We start from the raw sequence: 18,094 nt of genomic DNA, 5'->3' as shown, positions 1-18,094 counted from the left end.
CAGACCATGAATGTAGTTTTCACTATGGCGAAAGAAATGCAAATGCCGTCTTCCAGTGCCATACCTGAAGGCTGCATTCAAGAGAATTGCTTTGTCCAAACTCTCCTGAACTTGAATGCAAAATCTTATGTTGAAAGAATTGCCCTCTCTGTGTATAAATCCATGCCATTATGCCACATCGCCAGTATTGACTTGATTATGCTTAGTTCAGTGTGGTATCACACACTAAAAATAGCCGACCTCCAAGCTCACAACGCGTCACGCTGTGGCGTGTTGTGAACTTAGAGGTCTGCTATTTTCGATATTTCCACCAAAAGGCCCTTTTAGAAATTTCAGCCCCTGCCTCTCTAACATTCTCTGCATGTCCCTGTGCAGGGCGGGAGTGAAACCTTTTATCAAGACATGTAGAGCAGTTTTTTCCACAGCATTTTTTTTATTATCAGATGCAAACTTGCCTGACCAATGACACCCTACAACAGCACCCTCCCCCCTCCACAGCACACACACAATAATCGGTGCCACCAACTCACCTAAACCTAAACACCTAAAGCAACTTCAGTGCTGAAAATATAGGGTAGCTATTTATTTGGACCCTTTTTTTCCTCTCAATTTGGACTTTATGCTATATGCCAATGTACCCCATGATATTTCTGTGTTGCCACTGCTATTGTAAAAACAACAAATAGTTGCAGAACGCTCATAGCTTCTGATGCAAAAAAGGATGCCTTCTTCAGGGTTGGCTTGCTATTGCCAGTGAGGATCCCCCACAGGAAGGATGTAGCCTACAGTAGCACACCTCCCGTTCAACACACTGACAGCCGGTCCGGCACCCTAGCCCCCATAGGAGTCAGCCACAAAGATAGCCTTCCATCCCCGAATACAGCCAATTGTGTTCCTAGAAGATGCTTGGACAAGCTGAATGCACCACAGTGGATTTGAACCGCTAGACTCACTCCACGGTGCTACCCGAGTGCTTACAGCTATTTGTTATTTTATTGCAATTTTTGCCATGTCAAGGAGCTGAAAACCAATACTTTCATCCTCTTATAGGCGTACTTGTTTAATGAGATATAACAATAAAACATCTTGAATCAGATCAGTGTCCCCAGTTTCCCCAGCTGCCCTTACATCACCAACTCAAGTGGAAAGCTCCAAATTTAGGGCCCACCTGTTGCTTTGGGAAGGATTAATCTTTTTGTCTATGAGGAGGGTTTGTGGATCAGGAGCGAGCTTGTGGTATCCAGCGAGGGGGCCACGATGACCCCTTTGGCATGCGCTCCAAAATAGAAATGGGGATTTGTAACTGCAGTAGCTACAGACAGACAATGGCAGGCTGGGTGACAGAGACAAGTCCCCTGGCTGTCAGTGGTGGTGCTCTACGACTGTAATGGTGAGTCAGAGCACCAGACCAGACGGTGTGCACCACACTAGTATTGGCTATAGTAATGCTCTGATGTATTTCCCTCCTCGGCAGAGGAGGTCAAATAAGTCCGTTCTTTTAATACATCTATAGTCACAGGTCGCTGTTAACAGCCCCTCCTGTGGTTCTCTACTCCGCCCACCAGTAGCCTACCCCCACCCTCCCAAAGAGCATACTGACTGAGAGAGAGGCAGGTGTGCGTGTGTACGTGCAGACGGCATTCTATCCCAGTTGAACAGGCTCGACGCAAACCTCAAAGCAGACAGGACTTAAGACAAGACAAACCACTTTGGGGTGATGTGGACTCTACTTTTCCAGTTCTCCCCTCTAAGAAGTTGCTAAATAACTTGGTCGAGGCTGCCTTTCTCCAGGGGAAAGTTTCACGTGGGGTGAAAGTGTACATCTGTCTCTGGCTACTCTTGGGTGACTGACTGCCAAAGTCATGCCGACCGGGTTTCACCAACTCGGAGGGGAGGTAATTTTCAAGATTCTCTTTTGACTGACCAGATGGAATGTTTCTTATGTAGTGACAGAAGTGGTGGTCTGAAGTGTAGCCAGTTCTTCTTCAGTATTGCCATGAAACCGCTATGCATTTTCCATTGTCCTGACATTGATTTTATGCACTGGTTCGTGTCTAAGGAAGGTGGAAAATCATGTTTTCACCATTAAAAAGACACCTGTGACAAAGTCAGAGCATATCTGTGTTTACAAGCATCATTTTCTAGTGTTAATGTCATATAATATAATATATTTATTTATATTCAATATTCTGTAAAACAGAGGGACAAATAACCAAATCAATCAAGATCCTAAGTGTTACTCTATATTATATATTCCACATAAGCCTAACTCACACCAACCCCATTTGAAGCGACTTGTGGCCCCAATAATATTGGCCTTCTATGGGTGACCTTGAGCCGGTCAGAGTAGTACTGTAGGCTACTAGAGTTGTCAGGCTATCCAACCGGTTTCATGTCAACATTAGGCTACTCCATCTCTGTGTATTACTGGTTTGTGTGTGGGTGTGAGTGTGTGTGTGTGTGTGTGTGTGTGTGTGTGTGTGTGTGTGTGTGTGTGTGTGTGTGTGTGTGTGTGTGTGTGTGTGTGTGTGTGTGTGTGTTGTCTTTTCCTGGTTTTAAAGGCTGCATTAGAGTAAAGTGTGGTCATTTTCTAAACTTAACTGACTGTTCTACTATTTGCCTTTACCCGCTTACAGTTATTACACAGGAATTACTGATGAGAGCTTAACTGACAGTCTCTATCCTACCTTCTCTTTTGCAAGGACACAATACACACAAACATTAGGCCTACATGCTTGCAAAAATGTGCACAACATACCGGTATACGCACACAAGCACAAACACACACACACGCACGCACGCACGCACGCACGCACGCACGCACGCACGCACACACACACACACACACACACACACACACACACACACAAGCCCTTTTGTTTTGGTTTATGATTACCAAACAAGGCTTATCTGGAGACTCAACACAGCGCACACAGCAAGGTCAAGACATAGTTTTAAAAAGACACCTGTGACAAAGTCAGAGCTTGCTTGGATTACTCAGAAGACTGTGTACTGAGCCATACAGCTCATTACACAGTCTTTTGTCACAGTAATCACAATAAATGTATTAGATATATTAGAACAAAATAGTATTGCATAGCATAGAACAGAACCATATAATTTTGGTACATCTGCCTACAAATAAAACATGGGCTGTAGCTATGATTTTGTAAGACAGATGATAAACCACATTTTAAACAATAAAAAGGGATAATACTCTCACAGCTGTTTGAGTAACTGCCCCAAAGTGGAAAAGTCATAGCCTGGCGTAGGCAGACTATATACTGCAGATCTGCATTAGTATAAATCATCCTAAACCTTGTTTTAACATGGGTGGATTGTTTAGCTGTGCTAGGCTAGAAAAGTCATTGCAGCAGTAGGTCAATCCCTACTATAACCAGCTATTCCCTAGTGCTCATGTATAGTGTTGCTTAAAATGTAGATATTAAGGTTCAAGGGAGTTGATCCTTGGTGTGAGATGCTGGTACAATGGCAACCTGCAGTGTTTATATGTTGCTGTCCACAGCAAGAGCCAGCAGAGGGGTTTTGTTGAATGTAAACACATGAGGGAAGACCTCCTCTTCCCCATGTCTGCTTGTCAGTCACTTTGAGGGCAGGTGTGTGTGCGTGTGTGTGTGTGTGTGTGTGTGTGTGTGTGTGTGTGTGTGTGTGTGTGTGTGTGTGTGTGTGTGTGTGTGTGTGTGTGTGTGTGTGTGTGTGTGTGTGTGTGTGTAAATGAGAGACCTCCGACCTGAAACCAGAGAGAAGCTAAAGTTAAGCCTCCACTCACAAAGTACAGTAGATTGTCAACTCAAGTCCTATACAGCACCAAACAGATTGTATCACATTGGGATCATAGTTATATATAGCAGATTTTATAGGTGGGCGGTACACTTGTACAGTATGTATGTGCACGTGTGTTCACTCCATAGACTGACTGACCGTACAAATATGAGCAGTTCACATACTCACATAAACCTATCTGACTGACCGTACATATGTGAGCAGTTCACATACTCACATAAACCTATCGGCATGCCATGTAATTCAATGCCTCATGATCGTACTGTTATATTAATGTGTGTGTCTCTCTCTCTCTTCTGTGTTTTATGTGTGTCCACCATAGACAATAACAGGGACTCTTGTCCTCTCCGTCTTCACTGCTGTTCTGGGATCTCTGCAGTTTGGATACAACATTGGTGTCATCAATGCCCCCCAGAAGGTAATATTGCTCATACTGATTTACGATCACCAACCAACACATAGACATCAAAGGGGGCTTGAGCCCCTGCCCTTTTATCCATCTGTAAAAAGTGCCCTCCAGACCATGAATGCAGTTTTTACTATGGTGAAAGAAACACATGCCCCCTTTCCATGCTATACCTGAAGGCATTCAAGAGAATTGCCTTGTCTAAACTCTCCTGAACTTGAATGCAGCATCTTATGAAAGAATTGCCCTCTCTGTGTAGAAATCCATGCCATTACACCACATCTCCAGGATTGACTTGATTACGCTTAGTTCAGTGTGGTATCAAGCACTGACAATAGCCGACCTCCAAGCTCAGATGTTGTCTATTTTCGGTATTTTCACCTTTTTAGAAATGTCAGCCCCTGCCTCTTTAACATTCTTTGCACATCCCTGATAAAGGGTATGCGCATGCATAAATTGAATGGCAAATCGAGTTTAAAGTTGTTAATAGGACTTTTCTGTTTGGATGTATGAGCTGTCCAGAAAGTAGTTTTTTGCTACTCAGTAGACGTTCCCGCATAACTTCCGGGTATGATGATGATGTCACGCGCATACCCTCTATTACAGATGTTCTAACGCATCCAGTAACATCCTTATCTGCTGTCAATAATGAAAGGTTTGCAGCTCCATTTGCAGCTCCATTTGAGGGACTGGTTTTATTGTATTGTCCCTTTAATATCAAGCAGGGCCTCAGAGAAGTTGAAGCAAATCATGTTACAGCATTATCTCAAACGTTTGAGTCTATTTTAAAAGAATTGGGCATGTTGATAGAAATGCTAGTGCGTGTGTGAGGGGTCATTAACTGGACTGGGCAGAGAGTGACATTTAACCAGTTGTCTCATTCAGACTCCACCTCTTTGTTTCATCTTTCTAAAGAGCACGGAGTGGTTTAAATCCACAGCATCCCTTTGTCATCATTTAAATATTGTTCTTGCTACAAATGCATTGCTCTCTCACTTGGATAGTATGTTTTAAATTAAATAATAATTATGAACATGAACTGGGTCCCTAGGGAATTGATCCTGGGTGTGCGATATTGTTATTAACGGCTGTGATGGAAACCTGCAATGTTTAAATGTTGTTGTCATTACAATGAACACTTTAGACCTCCAAGCGTTACTGTAAACTTTAGTAAATGCTTGGTCTGATATGATGGCTGCCAGCAGACTGCCAGCAATTCCTATTCACAATGGTAGAGAGGTGAGAGAGATTGGGTATAGAATTGTCAATGTGGAGTGTGCCTGAATGATTTGGGCAAAATATTTCTTCAGGCCAATATTGCAAATGTGTGTTGATTTGTGTTTTGTGTTTCCCCCTTTAAAGTCAAGCTTAAATTCATTGACAGTATAACAACAACATTAGATACTGTAAAAAACAGATTTAACAGATATTTTGGGCAACACTGGCCCTGTGTTGCCCCAGCATCAGAGATGCAATGAAACCATGCAAGACGGGAATATAGAGCTGAGGGAATTAACATGGCCTCCATTCAACCCTACCGTGGAGAAAGGGAGTCGAAACTATTAGTGAAAGTTGTAGATATGCATCGAAAGAGAGAGAGAGAGCGAGTGAAGAGCGAGTGTGTAAAGGGGCAGTGCTTGGCGAACGTCTCAGTTATGTCAACATGGGGGTGTGTGCGCAACGTGCTCTCCACAGTAAAACAGGGCTGTGCCAGAAATACTCCCGGCCCTTCTTTCCCCTCTACATCACCCTTCTCCTCTATCAGGCCATCACATTCCCTACTCTATCCAACCAGTCAGTCTGACAGTCCCCACCCCCCCTCTTCTTCATCTCGGGTATCCTTCACATCTGAGAGAGAGAGAGGGGAGAGAGAGCCAAGAGACTGGGGAGGTTTACGACTGTTCTGCCTCCAGTGTAATGGGAAATAGGTGCTATTTTTGTCCCCTTTCTCAGGGGTCGGAGGCTACACAGTAAAAAAGAATGATGATTTAACTCACCCGCCATGTACACACACACGCGCGCGCGCACACACACACACACACACACACACACACACACACACACACACACACACACACACACACACACACACACACGCACGCACGCACGCACACACACACACACACACACACACACACACACACACACACAGGTGGGTGTCCCATTCAGAGTGGGACGGTGTATGAATGAATGGTACAGTAGCTCACAGAATCATATAGGCTACATTTACATAGAAGTGCATTGAAGTGGATGCACAAATAGTATGTTTTCTGCCATGAGTTCTCTAACTTCTCTTCTCCTAAGATGCATAAATCATGCAGTATTAGTTTATGTTATTGTTGATGCAGAACAGAGAGACTAAGCAGACAAATTAACAACCGTGCACGTCAACAGCGTTTTCACTGGTATTGTATCACTGTTGTTTTTTTATCCCTATTCTTTCCATACAATAAGATTATATCAACATTAAGTATTGCTTATCAAGTATTGTTTGTGGAGTGTATATGCATTGGCACATTAACAACAACATGCGTAGTTGATAAAAGAACAAGCTCCCCTGCCAGGGGGGACATTTAGCTCTGATTAACAGAAGGGGACCTCTTTGTAATTTTACTATAATCAAAGCAGATCAGCAACATCTTCTTTGTTATTGGGTGATGAAACAAAATACCATTTATTTTATTTATTTTTATGAATTGAATTTGCTGATAGTCCGGCTGCCCCTGAGGTGGGGTATGACATTTGGTGTATAGTTTTTTTTATTGGCCTAAAATATCGTCTATATACACACATGAATCCACCTGCAGACCGCATGTGCTTGAAATGGATTCAGAATCATTTAAAAACCCTAGTTTGACCCCTCACATGCTACTTAAAGCAGATTTTTGAGGGTATTTTTTTCCTTTATAGTATAGTGTATAGTAAGTGAAGGGGCCCAAACTTTTACCCCCTATTAAAAAAAAGAGCTCAATGACAGGCGGTCAGCAGGTGGTTTCATGAATGTATATATACAGTACATAGACAACATTTTAGGCCAATAAAAAAAACTTTATACCAAATTTCATACTTAAAGGAGTACTTCACCACTTTTCAACCTATCTTCATATAATTGGTCCTCACTTAAAAATAGCTTTTCTTTTTTTTTTTCCTCATTGGAGGGTTGTGGGCAGGTCAGAAACCCATCGCCTTGTGACATCATCGATTGGGAATCCAAGCTAATAGAAAATGCAGGCTTTCTACTCCTGAAAAGTTGCAATGTTAAAGTGGAAGCCATTGTTCTTGCGATAATAAAAATCAAAATATTTTTTTCAAAAATATTGATTAATTTATTTTTTGGAAAATGACGATGGATGACGATGGATTTCTGAACTTCCCACAGCTCTCCTAAGAGACTTGGACCGAGTAGAAAAGAATTGTGCTATTTTATTATGAACATTAGTGAGGACCTATTACAGTATATGAAGATGGGTTGAAAAGTGGCAAAGTCCTCTTGAGAGATTACTTTTGGGTTGACAGGGGAATCTATCTGTGCATGTGCCTGTGACCGCTGCCTCTGTGACCTTTAATTAGTGTATTTTTCCTAGATCCTTAACTTGGCACACTTGATATAACCTGTAACACCAGCTCTTCACAGAGAGAGACCCTAACGCCAGAATAGAAAGACTAGACTAAGCTTTGCTATTGTGTATGTCTATGTGGTATTTTGAGGACAGCTTTGGATGTTTGTCATTAGAATAGGCCTACTGGCAACAGAGAGGTTCCTGACTGACTGAACAATTTGCTCCAGTATTCCTCTCTCAGAACCCAAGACTGCGATCTAGTTTGTATTATGATAATCCAGGCTATATTTACGCACAGTGTGTTATCCAAAAGTCAATCTGGGTATCGCCCTTTCTAGCCCCGCTGCCGGCTCTAAGTTGTTGTCCGTCTGTCTGATATTTCACTTGATAACTAGAGTTGTCACACAAATAATTGTGATTAATGATTTAATTGTGTAAATTACATAACAATTACAGTGTTTGGCTTTTAGGCTTCATAAACAAAAGATTCACAAGGCAGATATGACAAAATAACCTACAAAGAAATGACTGACATTATGTGACATATTTAATAACTATATTTCAATTTTTTTTAACAATAGTGGAAATACCGTAGTTGATCTACAAGATTATAATACATTGCGTTGCATCGTGACACATTGTAAAATCGTCTATATCCGCAATTTTAGAAAGATATTTGAAAATGAATGAACATTTTTCAACATGGAAATGATTATGACGATTATGCAAAATAATTGCGCCGATTATGTCATAATTGTGACAGGCCTATCGATAACAAGAGATCTCAAAAACTAAAGGACTGTGTGACGGCTCCCCTTGGTGTGAACAGATGTAGAGGTAGCTTCTCTTTGGATATCAGACTTAATGTGGCCAGTCATTTATGATATACCAGTAAGACGCCCTAAGGGCGAGAGGTCAGGGAGTACTTTACTTCCTTTGGCCTACTGGCATCGAGCATAGGAACGTGTCGCTCATTGTTCCAGCGGTCTGTGAGGTCATCCCTAGGCCAAGGGTCTTAAACAGGGGGTCCAGGACCCCTAGGGGGTCCTCAGAATTACGACAGGGGGTCCTCCAAATCTTTGTGTGATAGAAACCTTTTTATATTAACCACCTAAACCCTTTATTCTGAGAACTGTAGCCAAAAATAGCAGATCTACAAGCTAGATCGGCTATTTTCGGCAAAGAGGTTTGGTGTAGAGGAAAAAAAAGACTAGACCAAGTACAGAGTGAAATGTCAAGTTTATTAGGTATTGACAGTTCAAGTGGTTAAATATCTGAAAACACAAATTGACATCCAAAATACACTGATGATTGTGCTGTCAAACAATGAAACTATATGGAATCCATGAAAAGGTTGTGGGGGTCCCTGCTTCATCTTTCTCTCAACTAAGGGGTCCTTGGCCTGAAATCGTTGAAGACCCCTGCCCTAGGCTATAGGAGCCATGCCGTAAAAAGGCATCTATGTGAATATTGTCAAGATATCTCCCTTGATGAGGCTATATTTACTTGTGAAACATGTCTCATAATTTCTCTGTCTGGTCCAGATCATTGAGGCGGACTATAATGCTACGTGGGTGTACCGGCATGGAGAGAGCATCCCCTCAGGGACCCTGACCTCGCTCTGGTCGCTGTCGGTGGCCATCTTCTCCATAGGAGGCATGATCTCCTCCTCCTGTGTGGGCTTTGTCTCAGAGTGGCTGGGAAGGTAGGGAGAACCAAAGGCTGCACGCACGCACGCACGCACGCATGCACGCACGCACGCACACTGTAAACCTCATTTGATGTAGGTGTCCCTGTGTGTATAATTACACAGTCATTGATCTACTGCCGTCACTTCATCATAAACCTATACTATGCAAACCCCCAAACCCAAGCCATTTAATACATACATTGTACTTATAAGTACTTATTCTAGCCGTGAGAATTAAATGAAGAAAGAAAGAAGAAACACAGTGGAGGATCCAAACCATGAGTCACGGTACATGTTGCTCTGCCTTCCATCTCATCCAAACTGGATTCAATGTCAGTCATTCAGACAGTGGGGAAAACCTCGGCCCTGGACATTATACAGTTTCCCGCTGCAACCTGAACTGGACCACAAACTGGGCATCAGCCATTGATTGAAAGGGGATCCCAGTGGAGACAGTCAGGACAAGTTGTTCCTGAAGAGCCAGGTCACCAGATCAGCTGTTCCTCCTGGCATACTTCCAGGTCACGGTGCCCAGGATCGAACTGGGAACCTTCTGGTTGCCAAGCAGCCACTATACCCCTGAGTCACTGACGCCCATATGACCCTTGACCCCCTTTGTCTATAATGCTCTTAGTAGTGTGTAAAAGCAGTGGTTCTCAACCTGTTAGATTATTTTGGGGGGTTCCTAGATCAGGGGTTTTCATCCGAGGCACCCCTAAATATTATATTCCTAATTTTCACTCCCTATTTATAGTACATTTTAGCGATTATGTTGCGAGGAAAGCCAGATAATAGCCATTTTGGTTAGAACTGACTGAAAATAACTTTGTACTTCAATTTAAAATGATACTATTTTAAATGTCCAAATAAATTTCAAATATTATCAAATTATCTCGCAGCACCCTGGACTACCGTCGCGGCACCCAAGGGTGCCCCGTCACCCACTTTGAAAACCCCTGTCCTAGATGATTGTCTTATAATGTGCAACATTGTTTTCTCTCTCAACAGTAAACAAAACAACATATAGTTTAAGTGTATAGAGTGACAATTTAAGGACTTTTTAATACCTCTAAAGTGACAAATTAAACATTGGCCAAATTGTCAAATATTAGAGACAGAAATTGTGAAAATAGCCGATCTACATGCTCACAACGCCTCATGTTGCGAGGCGTTGTGAGCATGTAGATCTGCAGTTAGAATATGATCATTTTGGGGGTCACGGCCTGAAAAGGTTGAGAACCACTGGTGTAAAGAACATTGAATTGTCTTGTTGAAATGTACTAAAACTGCCTTGCCTTGCCTAGTGTATCTCTCATACTTCACATTCTTCAGGAGACACTTTTGGATGGATGGAAGAGGAAAGAGCAATAGCTTCCATGATAAACTTTGCCGACAAGACACAATGACTGACTATTATGCCCATTTGGGGGTCTAATGCCCTCAAAACGTGGTTAGTGGTTAGTGCTGTGCTTTACTCATAGAAATTGGGTAAAGTTCTGTCACAGAATCAATCATAATCTCCAAAATTCACATTAGTTATTCCCAAACTAGGTGCCTACCTGCAAAAGCACTAATTATTACAGAAGAACTTGGTTTCACAATTTTCTTTGTAAGACGCTGCCATCTAGGGGCAACAAAAATGACTTTTCAAGACAAGTTGTAATGAGGGTGAACCTGAATGGTGTGGTGGTGAGCCCAGAGCATGGGCAACATATTATGATGGATATTCAATATTTGGTGGCTCATTTCAGGCCATTGGAATCTGGCCTAAGTTTAATGTGTATATCAGCTGGTCAACTTATACCATAAGGCTAATTTACAGGACTACATCTTGATTTGAGAAGTGTATGCTACTCTAACAGACCACAGCACTCTCTAGGATGTACCAAAAAAGATTGGATACCTGTTGACAGATAGTCTTTTTACTGTACATTTGATTACAACAAGTATGATATAACCATTGTTTCATTAATAAGTGAATTTGATATGGCTTAACAACATTATGCTTATATGTACACATCTGTGTTTTGTAGGAGGAAAGCCATGCTCATAAACAACCTGTTGGCCTTCATCGGTGGAGCGTTGATGGGCATGTCCAAGCTGTGCCGCTCCTTTGAGATGATGATTCTTGGACGCTTTGTGATTGGCGCTTACTGTGGTAAGAAACACGTGGCCCTCACTGTTGATGAAATGATGATACACAGACAAAGATGTTACGATTGAGTTGCACTGTTACTGTTTTGTGTTAGGCCTATATTAGGAGATGATGCTGATGCGTCGGTTAACGCATTACGAATGTTCAGACATAGTTGAATACCGTAAATACTGTACAGTATTTACACACGCACGCACGCACGCACCACACCACACACACACACACACACACACACACACACACACACACACACACACACACACACACACACAAAAGATCCTTGAACAAATCAATGACCTACCTAAGGCATGAAACAGAAACGAATGTGTCCCTCACCTGACATGTTTTCTTTCCAGGGTTGGCAGCATCTTTGACACCAATGTACGTGGGTGAGATAGCACCCACCAGTCTGAGAGGGGCTCTGGGTACCCTGCACCAGTTGGCTATAGTCATGGGTATCCTCATCGCACAGGTGCGATTTTACACTATGATGTCAATGGCACACATTTTGTTTTCCAGATATGTATGTTCTTTTAACAGTAGTGAGAAAAGCAATGACACTGACTTCAGTATGTCATGGCAGGGTAGTGTAATCACTGTGTGTGTGTGTGTGTGTGTGTGTGTGTGTGTGTGTGTGTGTGTGTGTGTGTGTGTGTGTGTGTGTGTGTGTAAACGTGAGAAACAAACTTGAGAAATGCTATTATCTACCAAAATGACATTATCCCATCAGAGACCTAGCCTATTTTTTGGCGCTACCAATTCAGATTATTGTGTGCTTTGGATCTGAGAGTCAGTATCAGATGTGGGCATGAGTTAATTTTCTAGAGGACCATAAAGTACGTTTTTAAGGCTCCATTTACACTGGCATCCAAATCCAGCCTGAATCAGATCTGTGTCACATCCAGATTGGAATCTGATTTGTTTTCCGTGTTGTGAGCATGTGGCCATTTAAACCAATTGGATTCCAATCTGGATGTGGCACAGATATGACTTAGGCTGGATTTGGCTGCCAGTGTAAATGGGCCATGGTAAATGTTCTGTTATGTTTGTAATCTCATCTCCATGCTCATTCTCTTGCTGTGTAGATCCTGGGTCTGGAGTCTTTACTGGGCAGTGAGGAGTTATGGCCTGTACTGCTGGGGATAACAGTGCTACCTACTGTACTTCAGATGGCCCTCCTGCCCTTCTGCCCTGAGAGCCCCAGATTCCTCTACATTGTACGCTGCCAGGAGCACCAAGCCAAGAGGGGTGAGGGAACACAACACGTCACTGTCAACATAACGGTTTAAAACTAGGAATCTGCACGCTTTCTCACATTGGTACTGGGGCATTAACGACTTGTGATTTTTGCAAGTCGACTTATCAGTAAAAAGTTGAGTTGAAGTCGACTTTATCGTTTGATGACGTCATGACATCACACACGACCCCCCAATTATTTTGGATACTACATTTAATAAATACCCTTTGTTTAGCGATTTTCAAAATGTTCTTTTAATAGAAACAAAGGTTTTATGGTCATGATTCACTGCAATCCTGGATGGCTTGGTTCTAGGCTTAACATAATTGTTATAAATATTTTCGTGAAAGTCTATGAGGAAAATGAACGATTTTTTAGTGGGACCAGTAAACCACGGCCACTGCGACGCTCTATACTGTATCAATACATCTCGTTCTTTCCAATCACCCCTCCTCATCAGGCCTGCGGAGGCTGACAGGCAGGCTGGAGGTGGGGGACATGTTGGCAGAGATGAAGGAAGAGAAGAGGAGAATGGACATGGAGAGGAAGGTGTCCATCCTGGAACTGTTCCGTTCGCCACTGTATCGCCAGCCCATCATGATAGCCATCATGCTGCAGCTATCCCAGCAGCTGTCTGGGGTCAATGCTGTGAGTGTATTTGTGTATGTGTGCACATGGAGAATACAGATTCTACAGCAGGGGTTTTCAACGTTTTCAGGACAAGGACCCCTTAGTTGAGAGAGAGATGAAGCAGCCCCCCCCCCCCCCCCCAACCTTTTCAAAGATTCCATATAGTTTAATTGTTTGACAGCACGATCATCAGTGTATTTTGGATTAATTTCGATTTGTGTTTTAAGATATTTAACCACTTGAACCGTTAATACTTAAAAAATCAAACCTCGGTTCGAAGTGGAGCGGTGAATCTGAGCAGCTATACCCTGTGTGTGTGTGTGTGTGCGTGTGTGTGTGTGTGTGTGTGTGTGTGTGTGTGTGTGTGTGTGTGTGTGTGTGTGTGGTGAGTGTGCCTGGCCTGCACAAAACAGCGCCCCTCTTTAACTAGTGTGTTGTGTGTGGCCACTCAAGGTATTGCCAGGCTACGGACGGACGGACACGGCCAGCCAGCCAGCCAGCCACATACCCACGGACATACCTGTCTATTGGGAGCGCTTTCACCGCTCCAAAAACTTGACCTTTCTATAGTCCGGGAAAAATGGGGGTGAACGTGGATTCGCCTGTAAAAGTTTTTTTCTCAACTGATTCTTGTAGCTTGGGGTCACCTCTTAAGGATTCAAGAGGATGACCAGTGATATCCATTGAGCATTTTTTATTATTAACCCCTTAATGCCTGAAACATGGGCTCCCATTGACTTTCTATACAGGAGGAAAATACCCAGAAAAAGATTATTTTTCGGGGTATTTAAGGAGGATCTGAGGGGTCTAACTAGGGGTTTGTCATGATGCTGAATCCATTGCAGGCATTTGTTTTGCACAAAAAACATTCCGTGGGCTAGAAATAGCCTCAGAAAACAATACACGTATGGGTGAGTATTCATGTTAGTCGGAGGCCTTAGGTTTTTTTTTTCTCGTGCTAATCAGTCTAAAAGTGCAAGATTTTGCACAGATGTAGCTCAGGGCTTGCTCTAATGATTTAGCTACAGCGGCCAAATCAAGTTGGGCTCCCATCGACTTTAGTGATGAAAAGTGATGAGTCATCACTTTTCAGAGTTTTGTGGGGGTTGTGGTGACCCCGAAGGTCGCCGACCTAGCTAAATCATTAGAGCATGCCCTGAGCTACATCTGTGCAAAATTTTGCACTTTTAGACTGATTAGCACGAGAAAAAAAACCCTAAGGCCTCCGACTAACATGAATACTCACCCATACGTGTATTGTTTTCTGAGGCTATTTCTAGCCCACGGAATGTTTTTTTGTGCAAAACAAATGCCTGCAATGGATTCAGCATCATGACAAACCCCTAGTTAGACCCCTCAGATCCTCCTTAAATACCCGGAAAAAAAATCTTTTTCTGGGTATTTTCCTCCTGTATAGAAGTCAATGGGAGCCCATGTTTCAGGCATTAAGGGGTTAATAATAAAAAATGCTCAATGGATATCACTGGTCATCCTCTTGAATCCTTAAGAGGTGACCCCAAGCTACAAGAATCAGTTGAGAAAAAAACTTTTACAGGCGAATCCACGTTCAGCCAAAAATCACTCTTTTTTCCCGGACTAGTACTTAGTCTGCTCTTTTTCCTCTCTACACCAAAGCTCTTTGGCGAAAATAGCCGATCCACAAGCTCACAATGCCTCGCAGCGTGAGGCATTGTGAGCTTGTAGATCTTCTATTTTTGGCTAAAGTTCTTAGAATATTGACACTACGTTTCAAGTGGTTAATATAAAAAAGTAGAAAAAAAAAAACTTTCTATCACTCAAAGATTTGGAGGACCCCCTGAAGTAACTCTGAGGACCCCCTAGGGGTCCCGGACCCCCAGTTGAAGACCCCTGTTCTAGATGAAATTTAGTTCAAAGAAATGGCATCATTAAACAATCTGTGCAGTATTGTCTTAACTCTTTCTCTCTCCTCTAAACAGATCTTCTACTATTCCACCAGTATCTTCCTAAAGGCAGGAGTGCAGTCTCCAGTCTATGCCACCATTGGAGCAGGGGTTGTAAACGTTGCCTTCACTGGTGTCTCGGTTAGTAATTGATACAACCACCACCATACAGAACTATCATAAACCATGCGTTTGCTCAATACACAGACACTGTATACTGTATGTATATGTTCCTTTCTACTAACAGACCCCAATTAATCACAGAAGAGTGTTCAGTAATATGTTGTACCATAGTGCTTCTATAAAGCTACAGTATGTGTTACTGTTTAACAAAGTTATGAAAGGCAAAACAAAACAACAGGGAATTGGTCACCCTTTCATTGTCTCCTAGCTGTCTCTCTCATATTACTGCGTCCAAATAGATTGGGTTTTGTTTGCCAGGGCAAGATGGTTCAGTGTCACAGTTGAGGTTTGGATTGCTTCTCTCCAATTTATACTGTAAACATTACAGCGATCGCAGTTTTTCCTCTGTTTAGGCCGGGGTAGGGTTAGAAACTAGACCAGGTCACCTGGACGTGCCAGACCCGCAATGAAAACTAGTATGGCACTGAACTAACACATGAACACACAGGATTTTATAGTCTCAGCAACAAAGCGTAGTGAGCTTGTAGATCGGCTGTTTTCACTAGTATGGCACTGAACTAACACATGAACACACAGGATTGTATAGGCTGAGCAGCTGGAAATGTTTGTGAACTTGGAGATGGGCTGAGGAATTTATAGTGTCAGCAGCTCGTCAGCCAACTCAACTTAGCTGGTCCTGTACAGGTGACGGCACTCAAGGCAATCAGCCCAGCAAGGGAAGGGAGGGGCAGATGAGCAGAGGAAAAGAGGGACAGGCAGAGGAGGAAAAGAGGGACCGACAGACCGACCGACAGACAAAGCCTTATGTAGGCCGACCCCCTGGGTCTGGCAAACAGTACATATCCTGATTGTGAATATGAGAACATAACATCACAATATAATACACTGTATTGACGCTTTTGCATGGAAACCTTGTATGTGCAAAACTGTTACTTTTTAGGAAATAAAATAAATAACCTGTGTTCTGTCCTGTATCTCTGGCCTTATGGCGGTTTACTTGCTCTCAGCCAGAGTCATTGACAAGGCTATAACAGGATACCCAAATGTTGACTGTTGTTTCTGACCTCTCTATCATCTGGTTGTGGTTGTAGCTCTTCTTGATAGAGAGGATGGGACGGCGAACACTACACATGCTGGGACTAGCAGGGATGTGCGGCTGTGCCATCATCATGACAATGGCTCTCGCCTTATTGGTTAGTCCCCCAAAAATAACATCCTTTACACCACTGATGAGGAATCTGATGCATGCATGTCTGAAGTATTTCTATTTTCATAAAACATTGTCCTACACTACACAGTTTTCTATCATAGATTTTATGATTACACAAAGTCATTTTAGCTTATTTTCACAAGATTTCGTGAGAAACCTCCCAGCCTTTTCCTCTCTCCCACATGACAGGACAGTGTCCCTTGGATGAGCTATATCAGCATGTTGGCCATCTTTGGCTTTGTGGCCTTCTTTGAGATCGGACCGGGCCCCATCCCCTGGTTCTTTGTGGCCGAGCTCTTCTCCCAGGGTCCCAGGCCAGCTGCAATGGCTGTCGCTGGCTGTTCCAACTGGACTGCCAACTTCATTATCGGCATGGGCTTCCAATATGTCGCTGTGAGTTAATTTTAGCCATGTTTTTCTGCTCTAATTCATTTTGTGTCAGTAGCTACAGCTTTTAACCATTATTCTGTATTTGTCCTTATTCCACAGGACCTTTGTGGGCCTTACGTCTTCCTGATCTTTGCAGCGCTTCTCCTCTTCTTCCTCATCTTTACCTTCTTCCGGGTGCCAGAGACGCGGGGGAAGACCTTCGACCAGATTTCAGCCAACTTCCACATGCAGTCACCAGGGGGAATGATGGACTTAGACATTGACATGGATATGGACATGGATAAGCCTAGCACAGAGCTTGACTACCTGGGGGAGGAGATCGCCAACTGAGAGCTGCTGGCTCAAACCAGCGAAAGAAGCCTTGAGAAAGAAGTGGTACTGGGGACATCTCGTCGGTGAACTGTACTGCATAAGGGCCTGATTCCAAACAGAAGCCCTCTGCTCGTTCCTTTTACAGAGACATACTGTATGTTAAGTGCTATCCAGGTGGAAGGGGATCCAAATTTGGATTTGTGTGTAGGGTTGTTTAGTTACCAGGTCCTTAACATGAGAATGAAGTGTACATATTTATCGGGCTTTGGGAAAGAAACAAGGAGTTAAGGACTGAGACAAACTTGAACAAGGAAAACGTGTTAACTTCTGAGGTATTAACCACCAAGATGTACAGTATATGTGAATAGATTGCATAATTGTATTCCATGGTTATGCACACCAATGTATTAATGACAGATAGGGGTGGAGATTATTACTGCACTTTATCTTGAAAGACGTCCAAGGTTTCAGAGATAGGTGAAAGTTAGCTACAGGAGTTGACTATGCTTGCCATCTTCAGTGAGGTAGGTGAATGCCATCAACTTAAACTCATTTTTGAGAAACCCATTGCACAGCCTGCAGAGAAGCTTCTTTGATGAGGGCAAATTATTTTAGTACCTTAATGTATATAGTG

At 42.9% G+C, this 18,094-nt stretch overlaps 1 protein-coding gene across 1 annotated transcript; it reads left to right on the top strand.

The window, feature by feature from the left end:
* Window positions 1–1,862: 1,862 nt before the first annotated feature.
* On the top strand, window positions 1,863–17,478 carry LOC308298183 (solute carrier family 2, facilitated glucose transporter member 4-like; the record flags this gene model as incomplete). The annotated part of the gene is made up of 11 exons (XM_080741738.1): window positions 1,863–1,895; window positions 4,127–4,222; window positions 9,315–9,475; window positions 11,494–11,618; window positions 11,972–12,087; window positions 12,701–12,863; window positions 13,313–13,500; window positions 15,441–15,545; window positions 16,640–16,741; window positions 16,948–17,151; window positions 17,248–17,478. The coding sequence occupies 11 exons, from the start codon at window positions 1,863–1,865 to the stop codon at window positions 17,476–17,478; spliced, it is 1,524 nt and encodes a 507-aa protein (XP_080597864.1).
* Window positions 17,479–18,094: the final 616 nt, after the last annotated feature.

Source organism: Nannobrachium achirus (genome assembly GCF_963921795.1).
Source record: "Nannobrachium achirus genome assembly, chromosome: 14".
Taxonomy (NCBI): Eukaryota; Metazoa; Chordata; class Actinopteri; order Myctophiformes; family Myctophidae; genus Nannobrachium; species Nannobrachium achirus.
This window is presented reverse-complemented; position numbering and strand designations above follow the sequence as displayed.